Source organism: Cladophialophora carrionii (genome assembly GCF_000365165.1).
Source record: "Cladophialophora carrionii CBS 160.54 unplaced genomic scaffold supercont1.9, whole genome shotgun sequence".
Taxonomy (NCBI): Eukaryota; Fungi; Ascomycota; class Eurotiomycetes; order Chaetothyriales; family Herpotrichiellaceae; genus Cladophialophora; species Cladophialophora carrionii.
Window position 1 is genome coordinate 970,940 of NW_008481834.1, and position 20,495 is coordinate 991,434.

General features: G+C 55.0%; 6 protein-coding genes across 6 annotated transcripts; 4 read left to right on the forward strand and 2 right to left on the reverse strand.

Annotated features, from left to right (window-relative positions):
* Positions 1–1,055: 1,055 nt before the first annotated feature.
* Positions 1,056–2,078, reverse strand: G647_09427 (uncharacterized protein; the record flags this gene model as incomplete). Its single annotated transcript, XM_008733730.1, has 1 exon — positions 1,056–2,078. The coding sequence occupies one exon, from the start codon at positions 2,076–2,078 to the stop codon at positions 1,056–1,058; it is 1,023 nt and encodes a 340-aa protein (XP_008731952.1).
* Positions 2,079–3,095: 1,017 nt separating this feature from the next.
* G647_09428 (uncharacterized protein) lies at positions 3,096–3,461 on the forward strand (the record flags this gene model as incomplete). Its single annotated transcript, XM_008733731.1, has 1 exon — positions 3,096–3,461. One exon carries the CDS (start codon positions 3,096–3,098, stop codon positions 3,459–3,461), a length of 366 nt encoding a protein of 121 aa, XP_008731953.1.
* A 2,079-nt stretch (positions 3,462–5,540) lies between these two features.
* On the forward strand, positions 5,541–9,144 carry G647_09429 (uncharacterized protein; the record flags this gene model as incomplete). The annotated part of the gene is made up of 4 exons (XM_008733732.1): positions 5,541–6,266; positions 6,478–6,624; positions 6,717–8,514; positions 8,609–9,144. 4 exons carry the CDS (start codon positions 5,541–5,543, stop codon positions 9,142–9,144), a joined length of 3,207 nt encoding a protein of 1,068 aa, XP_008731954.1.
* A 2,432-nt stretch (positions 9,145–11,576) lies between these two features.
* On the forward strand, positions 11,577–12,907 carry G647_09430 (glutamine synthetase; the record flags this gene model as incomplete). The annotated part of the gene is made up of 4 exons (XM_008733733.1): positions 11,577–11,762; positions 11,839–12,343; positions 12,397–12,792; positions 12,846–12,907. 4 exons carry the CDS (start codon positions 11,577–11,579, stop codon positions 12,905–12,907), a joined length of 1,149 nt encoding a protein of 382 aa, XP_008731955.1.
* Positions 12,908–16,105: 3,198 nt separating this feature from the next.
* G647_09431 (uncharacterized protein) lies at positions 16,106–17,995 on the forward strand (the record flags this gene model as incomplete). The annotated part of the gene is made up of 5 exons (XM_008733734.1): positions 16,106–16,217; positions 16,267–16,598; positions 16,655–17,246; positions 17,298–17,668; positions 17,750–17,995. 5 exons carry the CDS (start codon positions 16,106–16,108, stop codon positions 17,993–17,995), a joined length of 1,653 nt encoding a protein of 550 aa, XP_008731956.1.
* A 1,882-nt stretch (positions 17,996–19,877) lies between these two features.
* On the reverse strand, positions 19,878–20,468 carry G647_09432 (uncharacterized protein; the record flags this gene model as incomplete). Its single annotated transcript, XM_008733735.1, has 1 exon — positions 19,878–20,468. The coding sequence occupies one exon, from the start codon at positions 20,466–20,468 to the stop codon at positions 19,878–19,880; it is 591 nt and encodes a 196-aa protein (XP_008731957.1).
* Positions 20,469–20,495: the final 27 nt, after the last annotated feature.

The following is a 20,495-nucleotide window of genomic DNA, read 5'->3' on the forward strand; positions in this document are numbered from 1 at the left end:
GGTACGCTAATACTCGTACTGATAACGTGTGCTCAGCGGTCTGCCTCTGTGGGAAAACCAGCGCAGAAGACCTCGACTCGACCTCCAACTCGAAACCGAAGAGGCTCGTGTGAAGCCTCGGAAAGGCGACGAATCCTACAGGATGTACTCCGTACGGAGTACAGAATCTGGATCAAGCTCAGATACCGTGTGTGATGCCCACTGTCCTCTATCAGGTGTCATATGCATCATCCAGTACGAGTACGTACATTAGCTCGTCGTGGTGCTGGTGACTACTCTTTTCGAGAGACTGCCATAGATTCCCGAGAACGAAAGGGAGAACAGGAGGGATGGGAGATTGGGAATCGTCCGCTGGCTCGAACCTAAGACACGCTAATTACCCAGTACTCGATTCGACTCGGCTCGGCGAGTGGAGCTGCTCGACTGAGCACAGGACAAAAGTGCCTGCAATGTCGCCGGCCCTAAGCGATTACGCAGCCCTGCTAGAGTGTCCGTCCTTACTCGGTTTGTATAGTGATACGGGGAGTGCTGACCTGCCTGGCCTGACTGCCCAGACTGGTGCTGACGGCCTTGCAGGACTTTGTTGGCCCTGTGATCGGTGGAGCGGCTTACCGCGCCACGTCTGCTGCAGGCCGCCAGCGTTTCCAAGCACGCCGGGCCGAACCTTGCGGGACGAGAGACGATCAAGTTCCGGCTGCTGGCGTGCAGGGATGCACGCTGTAGGATTTAGACCCTGTCAAGGCGTGCCAGTGTGCGAGGTCACGCGTGCAATGAGAAGGCACGGAGGGCTGGGAAACCTGAAACGTACGAGCGGTAGTCTCTGGCCGTGGCTGGCCAGACTGCATCACGCCTCGCGTACGGAGGACAGTGGTGTTGTAAGCTGGCCATGGTCATAAATGTCGTAGCTTGTTCTATGTATAATCATCATTGTGAGACCATGCTTTGCTCATACTCGTAGCCTCGAAGTTTCTCGGTCAGCTAGCCTGGAAGGCACAAGGCAGGTGGTCCTCTCGCGCAAATTTGCCCATCGACCCGGTGAGATGTCAGCACGTCCGTCATCCAGATCGCCTCGACGGGGGCGCGTGCGACTCCTCGGGAGCTTGGATGAAGAAAATAGGCACCTCCTGGGGACTCTGATGCTGTCGGCCGCCTGGGGGGCTGGCCTCTGCCCTACCAACGCGTGCTTCACTAACTCCTCCCACAAGCGAATTGCTTCTTGATCCTGACTGCGACCCAGATCGAGACTTCGGGTCCGAGCTAGAACTTGAACCACTTCGCCGGTAGCGGCCGGGGCGCGCATGTTGGTGCCAAGCGCCATGGTCTCCTGCACCATGGCGGTCGGTGGATCCCCTCGCACTGCCGTAGCCTCGTCGGCTCGCGCGGGACGATCTCTCTTCCCTCCGGGCATACTGCGCCATCTTCTCCCTTTGCAGCTGCTTGGCCAGCCGGACGCGTCTCAATTTCCGGAGACTCACCAGCAGCAGGCCAAATTGAAGGACCCACACCAGTATCCCAAATGCAATCCCGGCGATTTGCAGGCTGCCAATGGAGTAGAGGGTCGGCTCGCACTCCCGGGCAAATATGTTGAGCATGTTGCATACGAGAATGCCGGACTGCGTGCGTACCGCCGGCTGCCAGAACCGGAATAGTGACCCATAAGCCGCCAGGAGCAATGCCGGCAACAGGCTCAGCAGAACCAAACATGGGACCGTAGTGTGGATGACCAGCCATGGCTGGCTCAGCGAGGGGCCATGACTGGTGCTGACGTTCGAACGCCGGGCTTTTTGTATTTGAGCCCGAATCAAGACAAGAGCGTGGTAGAGCATGGCGAAAGTCAGCGGGCCCAGTGGCATGCCGTCGGTCCAGTCGCCGCGGTTGGGGCCCGTATTGTGGAAGAAGTTCTGGTTCCATGAAGGGATGGCCGCGGCAAAGAGCGAGATGGCGATCACACTAGCTAGCCAGCTCGCTCCATGCAATATCGTGATGAACCGGCGTCGGAGTCGTTCATGACTTGTCGGCCGTAGGGACAGCTCCGCCGGGTAGGTTGATGTCAAGATCAGGGTTTTGGACCCGATCATCTTCGCTGCGAATGTCGGTCTAAAGTGCTGACACGCGGTTAGATCTCGCAAGAATAGTCTCGACAGAGCAGTGTCGGGTCAGCAGATTGTCGTAATCAAGGCGTGAGGAGGAGGCCTCGCCAGCGAGAGCCTGGAGAATGTAAAGTGCACAGCAGCTGGGAAAAGTGTGAACAGGAAAGAAAGCAGACATGTCGAAAAGCAGGACGAAGACGATGCGTGAGTGATTCATGTTGTTGCAGAGCGTGTCCCCGACGACCTGCGACACTTGCTGAAGGAAGTCGGTGTCGGGTTGTCACAAGCCTCGAATCAGACGCCCGAGCACGCGCTGGCCTGTCCAAGATGAAACACGGGCTCGTCCAGAGGGGCTCGAAGGGTTACCCTAGGCTAGTGTTTCGCAGTAAGCCTGGAGGGGCGACCAGCTTCCCAGCGATTGGCCGCTGGCTGTCGGCACTTTTCCCAGGACACCTTCAACGGCCCAGCCGGGGCCGCACAAGGGGAGAACCCATGGGCTTCCCCATCCAAGCCAACCCTAACCAAGGCTACGCCGAATTGCCGGCTGCTGGACGTCCTAGCTTCCTTTAGCCTGGGAGCTGCCCAAGGCTTGGACAGATCCTGGTCATCCGGCGCCTCATCCGGTGGCCTTTTCTTTTATAGGGTGGACTATCAACGGCTAGGGCACCGCTTATGGACTGTTCTGACAGTACACCTGGTTCCTTGGCACGTCGTTGGTGGGGCAGAGCCCAATTGGAGGGGTAGGTTTGGGCATAGAAAGCTCGTAAAGGCGTAGTGGGAGAGTAGGGTAGCAGGGCAGGAGCGTGAGTGCAGCGCTGGGTCATCAAAGTGACAAGTGACGGCAATGTCCTTTTCTCCGGGGTCCATCTTGGAGTCAGGCTGCAAAAACCAGCGAATGTCCAGCCAGGTCTTCCATCATAATACGCAGAACTCTTCTGCGTTGTCCATTGTCGACCACATCCCCCTCCGCCTTACCGCTGGGTCGTCCGTCCGGCTCGGATCGCCATGAGCGCAACGCCAATCAGACTGCGCGACTCTCCCGCTCAGGTCCAGGAAAAGCTTGGTCTCAGCACTCGACAATTCGACAACTTCAAGAACTTTGCCCGACGAGTCCACGGCGAGTATTGCGCTGCCCGTCCCAACTCCAAATGGGCCGATGTCAACGTCGTCTGGACCGCCGTACCGGAACGAGAGAAGCTCGACGTGATCCGATTGATGTACAACCTGTGCACCGAGTCCAACCTATTCCCTCCCACGACCGGCCGAGCCGTGATTGAAGCAGGCATCGAGCAGAGGCTGCACCAGGTGCGGCGTACTTGGCAGCAGACATCCAGGACAAGGACAAGACCGTCAGCAGGAGGCGATGATTAGTGGGCCCTGAGGATGATGACACTAGTGCACAGGCTGGACGGTATACGCCCGCATAGACTCGAGGACTTACAGGATCCGATTGCGCCGCTTGATCACCAGAAGAACCGGGCATCAGCTTAGGCCTTCCATCCCACCAGACTGTGAGTAACGAGACACCCACGGCAGCGGAGACGACAGAGCGGGTGGAAACGCACTGCCGAACCGAGACGCCTGCAAACCGCGGCATGGGAAAATGCAACATGGCTAGAGGAGGATGATTAAATACCGAACCTTCAGCCCTGTGATAATCTGTGACGCTGAGGCTTCCGGATCCGGGCAATCACGAGGTGCATGGGTTGGCGCACTAGACTGTGCTGCGACTGGGCTTGATGCAGGACGACTGGGAAAGCGATCATCTTAATGGCAGGAGAGGATGGTTTGGCCAGCAACCTTAGCCGGGTCAGCCCTGGTCGCACAAGGACTGACAGCTCGGGGCGACGGTGGACTCGGGTTTTTGGCTTTCACACTGGGTGAGAATCGGCTAGCGGTAGCCAGTTCTGTCGCAACAGATCCATGTCACTGTGCTTGTACGGAGTACTTTCTGACGACTTCTCGGACTTTGCCCGCGAGCCAGGCAGGGGATCACCGCTTGCCGTAGAAGAGTAATAGGTACCGCGTAATAGGCCACCTCCAGCAACACAGGCGGCTCCAGGTGCTCCCAAGAAACTTGGTTGAGATCATGTACCTCGTATCGTGTGCTGCGAACCCGGAGCATGCTACTTCGCTTCGTAACGCCATCAAGATCCAGGGCTTGCAGAATCGCGAATCGAGGCATCACCGATGTTGTCATCCATAGCAAGACATTTATTGCCGTTTCTGTTCATGACGCGCGGCATGCACTGTCGTGTGCTGGGACAATCCGGCCCTGGTCTGCTTTTGAGGTTCGATTGTAATGATTCTTGCGTCTTTTGTATTCTGGGCGATGCGCCCACCCTCCGACGGGATCTGAGTGACAGCTGAATAGTTGATCTTCCGTGAAGCACAGGTGATTGGTCCCCACCAGGAAAGTCGTACAGTGCCGAGTCTGAATCCTGGCAGTCGGTAACGATGGAGGAGGGCTTTATAACGTGCGTGGTTGTTGTTCCTGTACCGATGCTGGGTGAGGGCAGCGTGCCTGCTCTGCTCGACGCCATCTTCAGCTGGGCTGGGGAGCATTCACCAAGTGTGCGGGAGGCCGTGATAGGCGAAACGAAGACTTCGGAGATGGTCCTCTGGTTGGTCGGATGCCCTGCCGTGCCTGGACGGATTGCCAGCGACAGATCCTCAGCTGGGGCTCTGCTTCGTTACGATTTAGTTAGAGCCGAGCAAATCTGGGGCTAGCAGCCGCGGATTGCCCTTGTGCTTCGGGTGGCTTGGTTGACTTTCCTCAGTGGAATCGTGTATTCGCACTCGAAGTGTCGCCGCCAGCAAAAAGGCAGTACTGTGCACCCGATAAGTACCTGGTAGTATGAGTCAATGGTCTGGCGGACGGACGGCACAATATACTGGCTCGACTGGGTAGAACGAACAGGACTTGTCACCCACGCCTGCGCTGCCCTTATGACGGCGGGGCGCTTCGGCTCGTGTGAGCCCCAAGTGGAGGCCAAGACGATGGAACCCGGTTGGCCTCCCTGGCACCCAGTCTCCCAGCCCTGTGCGGACGCCAGAGGCACCCCTAAACCCGTCATGGACCAACAACGGTGCCCATTGCAGCCACTGTATTATTAGGTATGACGCAAGTCGGCCACTGCGCAGGCTTGAGGTCGCTGTCGCACAACATCCGAGAGACTACTACCGCATCCAGGATTTGTTCAAGTGTCCAGTATCCTCTTCCGGTTGTCTTCTTTACTGCCGTCGCTTCCTCCATTGCCAAATCTCCCCTGCAAGAACGAAAGCATAAGCACCTTAGAGGGCCTGGGAGGGACACTTGCGACGCGTCGGCGTCGGTGTAAAGTGCTCAAGGTGCTTCGAACACCGAACGTTGAGCGGTTGAGCTTGTTCCGACAGCACCATGTCTAAGGAGCCCTGACGCTCGTGGAGAACTGCTCCGAGCAGCTGAACATGGCGCAACTCTTGACCCCTCTGGCGTCTTCCGCTATTGACTACGAAACGAGTCCCACGCCCGACCCGCCTTCTACATCGTTTCCATATCCCGAACCACGGGCGGCAGGACAATCGACATCTCGTGGTACTTCGGATGCAACGCTACATAGTGTGCCCGCAAAAGACGACACCAGTGTCGCAGACAACCGAAATGGTCAGATCGAGAGACCGCAGCTTGCTTCGAGGAAGTTCGAGACTGAGATTGCTCCGCCTGGTGTTCCACGCCTGCCTCAGCCTACGCGGCAACGTTTCTCGATCCCAAATCAGCCTGTCCGGGAACACCCTACCTCCGAAGAGACCTCAAGCGATTCAAGTATACTGGATTCATCGGACGACGACAATCCACCTCGTCTGCAGAGGTCGCAAACACAACCATCCGGACACGCCCTGTCCAAATCACAACTCAATAGAGTGCGGACATATCAAGCTAGACCGGACCATCTCAAGGTTGGGAATGAGTTCTTCCAGTCTCAGGGCCGGGTAGCCAGGGACGGAAGATTAAATATATCCGTCAACGAGACAGCTCAAACAGGTTATCTTGCAAAGGCGCTTGGGGCTACAATCGAGCATCACCTTGGACCACACCACGAGCAGGACGCTCTCGCAGCAGAGAAGTCCAAGGCTGATTTCCGCAGGGACAAGGACCAGTTGATCGTTCCCAGACTCAACATCGTCATCATGGTTGTAAGTTACACAGTCCGTTCTGGGTTGCTGTCAATTTGTCGCGATTCGTACGCGAATCCGGATATGTTGTTTCATTGCTTGTCTCAGAGGCCGTTTCTTCGCCAAACGATACAGTCGTGTGCTTCTGGGAGGAGACCTCTCTTGATCCCACTTTACCTTTCAGCGCATTTGCTAGAACATATGCTGATGTCCTCATGAAAATGACTGCTAGATCGGTTCACGAGGTGACATACAACCTTTTCTGAAGATCGGGAAGATATTGACGACGTACAATCATCGGGTGAGGATTGCATCTCACCCTACTTTCAAACAGTTCGTCGAGGAAGAGATCGGTCTTGAGTTTTTCAGTATAGGCGGTGTACGTCCCCCTCTCCAACAGAAAATACCATTCGCCAGCCTCTTACTACATCCTTGCGTGAAATATTGGCCCAGGTTAATCAATCTCTGCAGGATCCTTCCGAGCTCATGGCATTCATGGTCAAAAACCCCGGGCTGATTCCCTCAATTGAGGCTGTCAAATCCGGCGAGATCGGCAAAAGACGTGAATCCATGTTCCAGATGTTCCAGGGTTTCTGGAGAGCCTGCATCAATGCGACGGACGACGAAAAGGACATTGCAAACCTCAAGATGATGGGCTCCAAGACGCCGTTTGTGGCCGATGCCATAATTGCCAACCCACCTTCTTTCGCTCATTTTCACTGTGCTGAAAGATTGAGCATTCCCTTGCATTTAGTCTTCACCTTTCCCTATTCGCCAACCCAAGCCTTTCCACATCCCATGGCAAATATCAAGTCATCCAACGTCGACCAGAGATACACAAATTTCATGAGCTATCCACTGGTCGATTTGATGGTGTGGCAGGGATTGGGCGATCTCGTCAATAGATTTCGAGTGCAAACTCTGGGTCTGGAGCCAGTTTCAACCTTGTGGGCTCCTGGTCAGCTGTCACGCCTCAAAGTGCCAATGACCTACCTCTGGTCGCCCAGCTTGGTCCCTAAGCCGCAAGACTGGGGCCCAGAGATCGATATCGCCGGGTACGTCTTTCTGGATCTGGCAAAGTCCTATAAGCCTCCCCCAGACCTGGTTGACTTTCTCAAAACTCCTGACGAGCGGCCAATCGTGTACATCGGGTTCGGTTCCATTGCAGGTATAGACGATCCACAAGCATTCACCAGGATGATCTTCGATGCCGTTGAAAAAGCGGGCGTCCGTGCTGTAGTCAGTCGAGGATGGGGTGGCATGGGCGATGGGATGGATAAAACCGATGGCATTTTCCTTGTCGACAATGTGCCTCATGACTGGTTGTTTCCTCAAGTTGACGCTGTCGTACACCATGGTGGTGCTGGAACGACCGCCGTGGGCTTGCGATTCGGAAAGCCGACAATGATTGTCCCTTTCTTTGGAGATCAACCATTTTGGAGCAAAATGGTCGCACGGGCTGGGGCAGGTGCCAAAGAGGCCCTTCCCCTTAAGAAACTCGACAGCGACAAATTCGCCAAAGGCATTCGAGAGTGTCTGGAAGCTGACGCCAAAGCTAAAGCACAGGAGATTGCCAAAAGCATTCAAGAGGAGGGAGATGGCGCAGAGAATGCGGTGGACTCTTTCCATCGTGCGTTGAACCTAGAGGGGCCCAATTCTCTGCGCTGTAGCATATTCCCCGATCACGTTGCAGTCTGGAGAACTAGACACACAAACACTCGATTGTCAGCCTTAGCTGCTGAGCTGCTGGTGGAAAATAGACAGCTTCAGTGGTCGGACCTCGAACTAGTCAAGAACCACGAGTGGACTGATTTTCAAGGCCCTGGCGAGCCTATCACTGGTGCTGGCGGAGTCATCATCGAGGCTTTCCGAGAAGCCTGCCACGGGCTGGCCACCATGCACGACACAGCCAAGCGTGATATCAGACGTTATGAGAGACACAAGCAGAAGCAGAAGGGGAGGTCAGCAGTTGAGGGACTCGTCCTACCTGGTCGCATTGCCATGGCTACACGAGGTACATCCGTTGACGAGCAAAGGAAAGAGCACGCGAAACTCGTGCGCCAAGTCAACTTGAAAGGCGAAGCAGAACCTCTCAAGTTGACTCGATCTGCGACGACTGCCACGACGACATCGGAACGTACTTCTCCCGCCGTCCTGATTCTCAAGGACATTGGCGAAGGCATTGGGCATTCAAGTAAGGCGATCGTGGCAATGCCTTTCCATATGTGGAATGCTCTTGCTCTAGGGTTCCACAACGCACCACGCTTGTGTAAGTCATGCTGTTGCCCGGAATAACGCGTCCTTGTCAAGATCGACACCAGAACGTGCGATCATTTTCACGATATGCTGACGTTCATTTCCAGATGGCGACAAGACTGTGCGCCCTTCCCCACAAGGAATTGACGGGATCCGTACTGGGGTAAAGGTCGCTGGGAGAGAATTCTGGCTCGGACTATACGATGGAGTGACTGGCGTTGTGCGGATCCCATACCTCGAGGTTCATGACGCTGGCATGCCTGCACTTCCTAAAGGAGTAGCTCGAGGCCTCGGAGGCCTGGTATTGAAACCTATTTCCGGAGTGCTGGGCTTGGGCGCGTATACAGCAAAGGGAGTTCACCACAGCTTCCGGCGTCGCGTGCGAGACACTGAGAAGACAGAGCGATGGATTCGACGGGCGAGAATCGCTCAAGGCCAACGAGCCGGCCAAATGCTGCAAGAGCGGGAACAGTTGAAGCGGGTTCATCAACAATCATGTCCCATGCCGCCACTCACAGAAGCACGCAACCAGGCTCTGCGACTATGGACCACGGTCGAGAAGAACAAAATCTCAGATGAGCAAGAAAAGGAAAAGCGATTGATGTTGTTGAACAAGCAGGCCAGGCGAGCGCAGCCCGACTGAAGTTTGCACGCCGCCGGGGTTGGAGCATGGGCTACAACGGCAACAAGCGAATACAGAACCCGGCCTGATCAACCAGAACTTTTCCAAACGCCAACGTCGATTATGTCAATCAAGTGGTAGTCAAATGGCGGATTGGACCAATCAGCAATGGACGATAAGATCCGAACAGGGGGGTAAGTCGGGGCGTCGGGCTATGCAGGAGGGGCGGCAGCAGGCGTGGTGACACCTGGACGATTTTGGATATCGGTTTCGCAACAGTTCAGAGATACCCCAAGGAAGGAGTTTAGGTTTTCTACCGTACGGAGTACATGAGCGGGTTTCCACACACGAGAAGGCCCAGGCGTTGCTTATTGTGCACATATTGAGTGGTCAGACTCGCAAGCAGAAGAATCTGGCGCAATCAGAATCGGGCAGTGGTGCTCTCGGAATCGGCAACGAGGAATGCAAGGTACCAGAAACACGCGATGCCCAGACCCAACGAGACAAAGGATAAAGAATCACGGCAATGCGAGTAATACTTACGAGTGACTGTAATGTTATTATGCGACAAATATTACCTGTTGACTGCTGCTTTCTCGGGGAGGATTGTCTGGTTGGCCGCCATATCACCAATCACTTTGGCCTCGCTGCGTTTGCCGACCGGTGATGAGTCCTTGCTGATGACCTGCTTACGCCGGGACCCCGACGTCTTTGTTCCCGTCCATTGTCCTTTCGATCCCGAAGTACGGAGTACCCGTACGAGGTACCGGGACCGCAAGCCGCTTTTCGGGTTAATGATGATGCGGCACTGATGAGAGTCAAGGCGAACAGCGGGGAGCGAATAGCACGAGGAATAAGACAACAGCCCCTCTGCGCGCCTAAATGGGCCTTGGGCACGGTCTGGAATGTCTCGTGCTCCACGCGCAGAGAGAATGGAGCATTTGGCGTCTGAGTGCCATCGACAGTATTCGTTTTGCTGACGGCACCGGGCTTTGTGTCTCCCTTTCAGAACACCTGGTCGTCTGTGCTTCGGATCGTCATTGTGTTCTCATAAGTCGACCAATGGGCCGATCATGACATAGTCGGCGCGCAGCGAGGTGATCGCAGAAAAGAAATGCGCGATTTCATGGGGAAAACCCGATCTAATTCTCTTATCTTGAGTGTCGTGGTTCGCAGGCTGCAGATATCCAGGCTCATTCGACGGATGCTCAGTGGTGGGAAAGGAACGCAAGATAGTGTGGGTGTGGATGAGCAGTGGGGAAGAAACGAGCGATGGTCGGCAGACGCGACTCTCCGGAGGGCAGATGCGTTCTTCAGTTAAGGCTGGATCCTGTTCAGTCGAGTGTCAGGAGAGCGTAACTATCGTACTCAGTTGTCAGCCACATTTGTGGGCGCCTCGTGAGAGGAAAGATTCAGTGGTCACGTACGAAGCCTGCTGCAAAAACTCGGGCAGGAAGGCGATCGCAATACGAAGCAGTCGCACAGCCAGCATCTCGTCTTACCCCAGAGTCACGACGGGAAAGTGACAGCTGAGCAAGTTCGAGCTTACGGCTTTGGTCATGGGCCGAGACCAGGCCAGCGAACTGGACTAACGGGCGCGTGGGCATATCGCTGCACTCAACAAAGAGGCAAATTCTGACTGGCGCTTTAGTGGGTAGCGGGACAGGCGCAAGCGCAGTGCCAGTGGCATGCCGCGCAGGGTGCGGGAGGCCAGGGTTCGGGTGCAGGGGCATACGTAGGTTCTCAATCCGTCGCTCGGGGCTCAGGCGAAGTGAAGCTGCGCTCAGGCTGCTTGGAGATTTATGATTTATTTATTATTCTTTCTTTCCTCCTCGTTATCGCTCCTCCCATTCCCACATCTTGACCACCTCAAAAGAAAGGAACAAGACCGCTTTGTCCCTGCCTCTCACTTCTCATCTGTCCTTTCCACCTTCTCATTCTATCACGCACACTCTCGTCTGCCCATCATGGTGAGTCCGCCTGCCCTGACTCTGACTCCAACTCCCCCACCACGGCCAATCGCATCGCCGGATACTGACTGTCTCTCAGGCTGCTGGTGTCGGCGAGTCTACTGTTGTCTCCAATGCCTCAAATGTGAGTCCTCCAACTGCGCAGCCCCCGCGTGCGCCCCGGGTCGCACTGTGCAGATACACTGACCCATGCGTTGCAGTTGGCCAAGTACATGAAACTGGACCAGAAAGGCAAGGTTCTTGCAGAATACATCTGGATCGATGGGTCAAACGGCCTGCGAAACAAGACGAAGGTAAGCACATTCTTTCAGCCTGTGTCTCACCACTCTGCCCTCAATTCTCCATGCGGTATTCGAACACGAGACCCTGCCACCGCCACGCTGGGCGGTGAATGATCGCCGACGAAAACAGTGAGCGGTGCTCAACAACAATCATCCGCCGCCTGCGCTGAGTGGGATGTGCCGCCGGGTGGACGACCCCACCATGAGGAAATCGGGCGCCGCGGCGTCATCCCAAAGGCGCGGCTCATCCACCAGGCTTCTCGAAGCACCGAGGCTGCGCCGCCCACTCCAGCCAACCATCGCCAATCGCGATCTAGCCGATCTCGGCGTGGTCAGGGTCGACCGCAACCATCCTTTTAGCCGTGCCCCATGCGACGCACTGACGCGGGTTCGCCAGGGCGACTTGACACATCGAAATCGCTTTGACTCGCATGGCATTCGTCAGCTAATTTTGAGTCCCCTAGACCCTGAGCAAGGCTCCCAAGAGTGTTGACGACCTCCCCGAATGGAATTTCGACGGCTCATCCACCGGCCAGGCCCCGGGCGACAATTCTGATGTCTACATCCGACCGGTTGCCATGTACCCCGACCCCATCCGTCTGGGTGAAAATGTCTTGGTGATGTGCGAGACCTGGGATCCCGATGGGACACCCAACAAATTCAACTTCCGTCACGATGCCGCACGTCTGATGGAGGCCAATGCCAACCACAAGGTGTGGTTTGGCTTGGAGCAAGAATACACTCTCCTGGGACCTGACGGCTGGCCATATGGCTGGCCCAAGGGTGGCTTCCCCGGTCCCCAGGGCCCGTACTACTGCGGTGTCGGCACCGGTCGTGTTTACTGCCGTGACATTGTCGAGGCGCACCACAAGGCTTGCATGTATGCAGGTATTGAGATCTCTGGCACAAACGCCGAGGTCATGCCCGCCCAGTGGGAATACCAGGTTGGCCCTTGCGAAGGCATTGACTGTAAGTGAAGGGTTGCATCGCATCCCACAATTCTCCGCTGACCAAGTCGACAGTGGGTGACCAACTCTGGGTTTCTCGATGGCTCCTCCATCGCATCTCGGAGGAGTTCGGCGCCAAAGTCTCATTTCAACCAAAGCCTATCCCCGGTGACTGGAACGGAGCTGGTCTCCACACCAATGTCTCCACCAAGGAGATGCGCGAAGACGGTGGCATGAAACACATTGAGGAGGCTATGAAGAAGCTCGAGAAGCGCCACCTCGAGCATATCAAGGTCTACGGTGAAGGCAACGAACTCCGTATGACTGGTGCCCACGAAACTTCCAGCATTGAAAAGTTCACCTGGGGTGTCGCTGACCGAGGTTCATCGGTTCGCGTTCCCCGAGCCTGCGCCCGAGAAGGCAAAGGCTACTTCGAAGATCGACGACCGGCCTCCAACGCTGACCCATACCGTAAGTCTGCTCCATGATCCGAGCCTTCACACTTTTGCTGACCCCGGATGCAGAGGTAACTGGCATGATCGTTGAGACTCTGTTTGGGTCGCTTCCGGAGGAGAAGTTCAACTAGAAGCTAGCGGCGCCCACCAGTTGTTGTGGTTCTGGCCAAGTTTCTCTCCTGGTGAAAGAGGAGCTCTGAGATACCCAGGGATGATAGATTCAAGTCGAAACGGGATCGGACGAACCGGAGAACATGCAGGTGTTGCAGCGAATCCTTTACTCATGTGTATTGTCCATGCCAGTCTCAAAGCGACAGCACTACTTGCTTAGAACATAAGAACTACAGTGATAAAAATACAGAGACAAAAGAATACCCTAAAGACCAAGCTACGGCAATGTATTCACTCTTCGCGACGCCTATATGGCAGAATTCTAGAAGGAGCCCAGCCAGTGCCTTCGGGTTCGGGAGCCGTCTGTCCAGGAAGTTTCATTCACTCATGGTTCACACTCATCTTTCTTTTTCTGCATATACTTTGGTCACCCGCACTCCTTGATACCTCCAGCAGCTGATGGTTGCATTTTTCGCATCTGCGGTCAATCGCCGTGCCCAATTCAAAATCAGCCACAAGTAAACAACACCAGTACCTGTGGCTATTCATGCAGCGACAGTGGTCCGAAAGGAAAATTCGCAAACGAGCCCCGCCACCAGTGTGCTAGTTCGAGCAATTCCACCCCGCCGTGCGCATCCTGCGATACGGACACAATGTCCCCAGATTGAGAGGGCCGGAACGAGGCTTTATGTTTCATCATCGCCGCGTCTTTTGAGCTGGGGAAGCCACCTCGGAGCCACTCCAGCCCTCGACGAGAGCCAATCAGCCGCCTGCGAAACTCTCCTTAGGTCAGCAGAGGCAAAGATGACACCAGTGAAGAGCTTGGGTGAGAGCCAGGGGTATGCAAAACGCGGAGATGGTCGCCGCTGATGCCATAGGTCTGATGGTGGAAGTGGGATGGCCCCGATCAGTCATCAGGTTGCGTTGTGCATGAAGGGCCGAGAGCTTGCAGGCTGCTCGACCGCCAGACAAGGCTATGCCACGGCCCATACTCCTGCTCGTGGTTGGTACCGGACTCCGTTGGGTGGACTCGTCTTCCTACCAACCCTGGCTGTTCCTTGACGGCCGGTGGAAGCTCCCGCTTGCTTCTAAGGTTCCGCCATCTCTGTTCCGTTCCTGTACTGGCGTACTTTACCACGTCACGATCACACGGGGTCCGGGGATTCGACCGCCAGGGTCTCAAGGAACACGATGCTCACGCCACTTGGCGACTCCTGTCCACCCGACTTGACATGCGGGATTAATGTTGCTCCTCGTCGCTCACCAGACGTTATCTATATCGACCAAGGTCGCAGGATCCCGAGTGACAATCAGGCAGTCGAAGGAACGGTAGTGGATGCCTTGGAAAGTGGACTGATCTGCGCACCGTGGTTCTGATACCAGAAGTTGCTTTTCCATGCACAAGACTTGGGCTGATCAATAGCGGGGTTTCCACTGCCAAACTGGCTCAGACGTTACAGATAACGATGCCAAAAGTGCTTTTGGGTGCGGTTATCGGTCGCGGCTGGCTTGGCTTATCTCGCACATCCTGTCAACACTATGGCACGTCTCGTGTGCTCAGGATCGTCTGTTTGCGTCTGAGGGCAGAGACATCCCAAAGCTTGCTAGGACGGCAAAACCCTTTCCATGGATCGAGACTTCCACACGAGATAGTGTCAGATGGGAATCGACCCGGGAGACCTAAAGGGCTAGAAGGAAGTTGTGCACAGTACGCAGTAGAACCCCGGACTTGGTTGCTGACCCAGGATCTGCCGCTCCAACGTGCGACATCATGCGAATTGTGGTCTCTTGAAGCTGTTCACCATGATCGAGAGTCGGAAACAGCTCCAATAAGCTCACGTGCCGTTGACGTCAAGCTTCGCTCGGATAAAGGGGACGGCGGATCACCAAGAGTATGGCTCCGCTAGCCTTATCTTGGGCGTCTTTGGGCCCTTGCATGCTTGGAGAACGCTTGCAGGTGACAGGGGCAGGGCTTCGGCAGTTGGTTCCACCATCATGCATGCATTGGCGTGCTGCGCGATAAGGCTATGCTCTTTCATTGGACTGGGCGACCTCTGTATCTTTGCCTACGTCGAGGAAATGAGTAAATGAAGACGGACAAGCGAAATATGTCTGCCACAGCGCCAGAAGCAACCCGGACGCTCCTAAAAGCAGCCCTTGGCATTACGACACGCAAATTCCTTCCTCTACGAGAACACCCGCGTGTTGGGGCCGCTGCTCGGCAAAACGAGTGAAAATTTTTGTGGCGAGGCCGACAGTGTTCGCTGCTGCGTGTCAAGGCCTGGTTTCCTCCATATCCTGCCGCCGAAGTCGGGCAAGCATATGCCTGACAGGGGTTGCCGAGTGCTTCAGCAGGTCAAGCCGTTCTTGCTTCGCACCGGTGGATTCTCCAGCACGGGTCAGCTGGGACAATCTTGCTTCTGTTGATTGATACGAGTGCCAGAGCCAAGGCCGCCCGGCACGACTGGGCTTCTACCATGATATCAATCTGGTGGCCTGGGATCTGGGGAGAGACAGAAAGGACAACGGCATGCCTTTGATAACGGAGTCCTAACCACTCACAGCATCGGCATCAAGGGCTCGGCGTCTTGGTTTGGCCGCTGACCCCAGCCAAACATCATCATTGCTGGGCAGAGTGCTCGACCGACCCGGCTAGTGCACGCTTCAGCTTCCACCCCACAATATCTCGCCCAGCATGAATCGCAAAGTCAACAAGCTCATCAACCCACGCATCCAATTCTGTGACATGGTTCCACTGATCACCAGTCCCTTGCTCGATCGAGATGCGAGATTCGACGGCACTCACCTCTGCTGAACGCTGCTGACCATGACGCGCCTCCGACATTCGCCCAGATTCCTCACCTAATCCGTCCTATTGCTTTCTTGATCTCCGTGTTGTTTTCCTTATCCTCTGTATCTACGCGCTCATCGTCTTGGTATACAGCCACCGTCTAGGCACATCCCTTGTCGCCTGTGCTTGCCTGGAGTCATTTCCTATATTACATCTCCTAGACCTTCACCGAGAGTGCGTGGGCCGCCTGGCAGTTTCCGTGACACTCTCCGCACCGACTCTCCGGAAATACCGCATATATATCGGCAACAACCGTTCGGTGCAGTACATGTCCCACCTTGTGGCCTGAGCCGCTCCTACACTTAAAGAACGCCTATCCGGGATTTGACGCCCGAGTAAAAACTCGTCTCATCTCAACGCCTTCGCCATGTCTTCGGCAGGCCAAAGCAGTTATCTTCCCTCCTATGCGTCCTACAACTGGACCGGTGCTCCAGCGGATTACACCCTGGCCACAAATGTGAGAACAGGAGGAGATTCAAGTAGGTACCACAGCAGACAAAATGCACACCGCCGTCTGACCTTCCACAGGAACGGAGAACTTGAACAAGTGGTATCAGTCAGGCGATCAAGCATATATCATCCTTTCATCATGTCTTGTGTTGGTCATGGTGCCCGGTCTGGGCTTCTTATACTCTGGTCTCGCACGGAGAAAGTCGGCACTTTCGATGATGTGGGCGTGTATGGCCGCAGGCAGTGTCATCAACTTCCAGTGGTATTTCTGGGGCTATTCGCTCACCTTCTCACCCTCGGGCCAGAGCGGTTTCATTGGAGATCTCGTCCACTTCGGCCTAAAGAGGACGCTCGGCAATCCTAGTCCTGGTTCTCCCCTGATCCCCAGTTTGCTGTACTCGTTCTATCAGGTAGGCTGCGCTGTGTCTTCCGGTGGAGATGGGTCCAATGGGCTGACATTTGACAGATGCAATTCTGTTGTGTAACAGCTGCTATCATTGCGGGTGCGGTCGCCGAACGTGGGAGGCTGATGCCCTTCCTGGTGTGGACCTTTCTCTGGGCTACCCTCGTTTACAATCCCATTGCTTGCTGGGCTTGGAATGCCAATGGATGGGCTTTCAAATATGGAGTGATGGACTATGCTGGTGGCGGACCCGTCGAGATCGGCTCCGGTATGTCTGCTTTGGCTTATTCGATGGTCCTCGGAAAGCGACAAGAGAAGATGATGCTCAACTTCCGGCCGCACAACGTATCCTTCATCCTGCTGGGAACCGTCTTTCTGTGGTTCGGGTGGCTTGGCTTCAACGGCGGATCCTCGTTTGGAGCCAACCTGCGAGCGGTCATGGCATGCTGGAACTCCAACCTGACTGCTAGCTTTGCTGCGGCTTCGTGGGTCCTGCTAGATTTCAGACTGGCCCGGAAATGGTCCATGGTCGGCTGGTGTTCCGGCACCATTTCCGGACTGGTGGCAGCGACTCCTGCATCTGGCTATCTCGAGACTTGGGGAAGTGTTGCCTTGGGCATTGTCACGGGCATCAGCTGTAACTTTGCCACCAAGAGTGAGTCTAGCATCGTTGCCCTACAGCGACCATGCTAACAAATGTTTCCAGTCAAATACTGGATCAAAATCGACGACTCCATGGACGTGTTCGCCGAGCACGGTGTCGCGGGCATGATCGGCCTGATGTTCAACGCCCTCCTCGGCGTCGACTACGTCGTGGGACTGGACGGAGTCAACACTGGCGTCTCCAATCCCGAGACCGGTACCCCCATCGGAGGATGGCCCATTGGCAACTATCGCCAATTCTACATCCAGCTCGCCTATATCGTCGCATGTACAGGCTATGCGTTTGTCATGAGCGCCATCCTGGCTTACATTGTGAACTACATTCCCGGCCTCCACCTGCGTGCTTCGGAAGAAGCCGAACTACTCGGCATGGATGATGATCAATTGGGCGAGTTCGCATACGACTACGTCGAGGTAAGCTAGCTAGCTTCAATGGCGACCGGTCCCCAGACATCCATTGTCACTCGTTTGCTGACGCATGTGACTGCTGAACAGGTCCGTCGCGATTACCTTGCATGGACGCCCAACAATCCCGACCAGAACGGTGTGGACCCAGACATGCCGCACGAACACCGCTTCGGCATCGGCGAGCACACCGACATGATCAAGAAGGCCAGCAACAGCAACGGCGATACCGTCGGAAGCCCCAAAACTCCCCACCAGCGTCTCCCCGCCCAGGGTGACCGCCACGCCATCGCGGCCGAAGACAAGGAGAAGGCCAAGCATGATCCCGAAGCTTGAGCTTGTGAACAAAAGCTACAACTGGTCCACAAGTCATGGGAGTGGAAGAAACGAAGCTACAGGAGCGTGATATCTATAAGTTACATGTGGCCTTTTCTCTCGAGCCAGTTCGGAGGAGCGTCTTTTTATCGATCTGGACTTTCCTCGACCCAGCCAGCTGGGGGTGAATCGTGAATCAAATCTTTCTCGAGATAGAGAAATGTAGCAGGCTGCCTAAATGGGAGATTATGGGCAGAAAGAGAACCCCCAAGCACGCTTTCCCTTTACGCCTCGATATATATAGACGGCGACGAGATACCCGGTCTGAGAAGAGGCGGAGGTGATTCCACTATTTTCGCGTCTTTGGTGAACCGCCGGTGCAATTGTGTACGAGATATGAAAGACGAAAGATGAAAGATCTGTAGTGGAAAGCACATACAGTATAACTATACAGCCCCTTTATCATTGCCACCACACAGTCTCTTCGAGTCAATGTCACCTTGGGCACGTATATCCTCGTCCTGTGTGTGACATGAAGCTCGGCTATGATCGTAGAATCTTAGGATACAAGGATACAAAGGATACAGTAGCAGGCGCGTCATCGTGGCTTTTCTTTAGTAAGATTAGATCCTGATAATGATCCTAAACCTGACCTCTCATGCAATCCGACTCGACTCGCCCCGACTCGACTCCTACTCCGTACACTGGAAGAAATTATGTTGATTGTCAATCATGTGACTGGGAAGGCCAAGGTACCCGAGAGTTGGCCAGACAGTCGCCAAGGGGTGTGTGTCATGGACTCTGTAACCCCCTTTATAAGATACTACCGTGTTGTTTACGTAGGTCTCTGTAACTGCTCAGTACCTATTCCTATAATGGTCAGGTCTCTCCCCAGACCCCCTCTGAATTCATCATGTCCTCCGAAAAGAGGTCACAGTTTGTACGTCAGTCGGTCGGTTGGTCGGCCGGTCAGTCACGTGGTGAGGTTTAATCTTCCACCAATCCAATCCAATCCAATGATCGGCTCTCTGACCAGTTATTCCGTACGAGTACGAGTATATTACTGTGGTACTCCGTACATGGTCCTCGGTGGCATTTCATTCCTGATTTTCCTGGTCCTCCCGTACCTTAGTTACTCTCTCTACTACTCTTATGAACTCTGTACTACCTAGGGTAGTTGCAATCATTCTGGATCACCTGGTACTGTACGCTTGGGCTCGCCTCCATTCGCACGAAATGCCCAGGCGCACCCACCAAGCTTTCCCTTTCTTCGTGTAGGTCTCAGGCGCTGTGAGAGCACAAAATATTCTAGATCGCACGACTTACTCGGCTGAACGGTGAACGCAACCCCTCGACTTGGCTGATTCGAGGTATGCACGCAGTAAGTAGGCCTCAGAGAGCCCAGGACCGCAATCCGTCCACGGTCCGCCGTAGGTACGTACGCTTGAATGGGCCCCTGGCTTCTTTTCTGCTTTCTGGTGTCTTTTCTGCTTTCTGCTTTCTGCTTGCCGTGTCATATATCACATATCACATACACATATCACATCCTGTCTCCGTCTCCCTTTGCCACCCTTCTCCTGAGCCATCTCCGTCACGGATGCTCATCAGGCTCGATGCAGAGGATGTGTCGTGCGAGAAGATTTTACCGAGGAGGAGGAACAGAGGAAAGCAACCCGCCGCGAAGACGTTTCGGGATGCGTCGGAGCAGGCATCAAAGGTATCTAGATGCACGGTCCACGTTCGAACATGCGGCGGGAAGTATCTCGTTGCGAATTGATAATGAGAGAGGAACGGGTCCTTTCTTTCGAGTCATTCACTTCTCTCTGGTGCAGCGGCGCGACAACGCTACTCTTGGTGCTTCCTGCTGCCCAGCTTCGGTAGAGCCGGCATTGTCTGACTTGTTCTATTGCACCTGCTTCTGACGCATTCTTTGCTCCAAAATCGTGGCCGTTCGGGAATAACCTCTTTTCCTGGCCATTTCCAGTGGCGACGTCTCCTCCAAGGCATCGCACGGCTCGGGCGCTCCACCGCCGAGATCGATGTCGGGTCGCTCGAGGAGGAGCTCAACAATTGCCTCGGAACCCTGGTACACCGCCCACCACAACGATGACCTACCGCTTCGATCTCTGACATTGACATCCACAAAAGAATGCTCCAGGAGTAGTTTCACCATGGAACGCCGCCTCAGCTTCACTGCTCTTAGCAGAGGAGCAACCCCACCTTTGTCTGGCGCATTGACATCGACGCCATTGTGCTTCAAGAGCAGACTCGCCACTGATACGGCATTCAGCTCCACGGCCCTTAGTAAAGGAGTATCGCCGTCTTTGCCTCTGAGATTAACATCCACGTCTTGGTGCTCTAAGAGCAGTCCAACGACTGCGCCAGGCCCTAGCCTAACTGCTCTTAGTAAGGGAGTGTCCCCGCTGTTGTCCTGCACGTTGACATTGATGTCTTTGACCTTCAAGAGCAAGCTTGCCTTTTCTTTACGGTCCATACTTGCGGCATATGAAAGTGGAGCTCC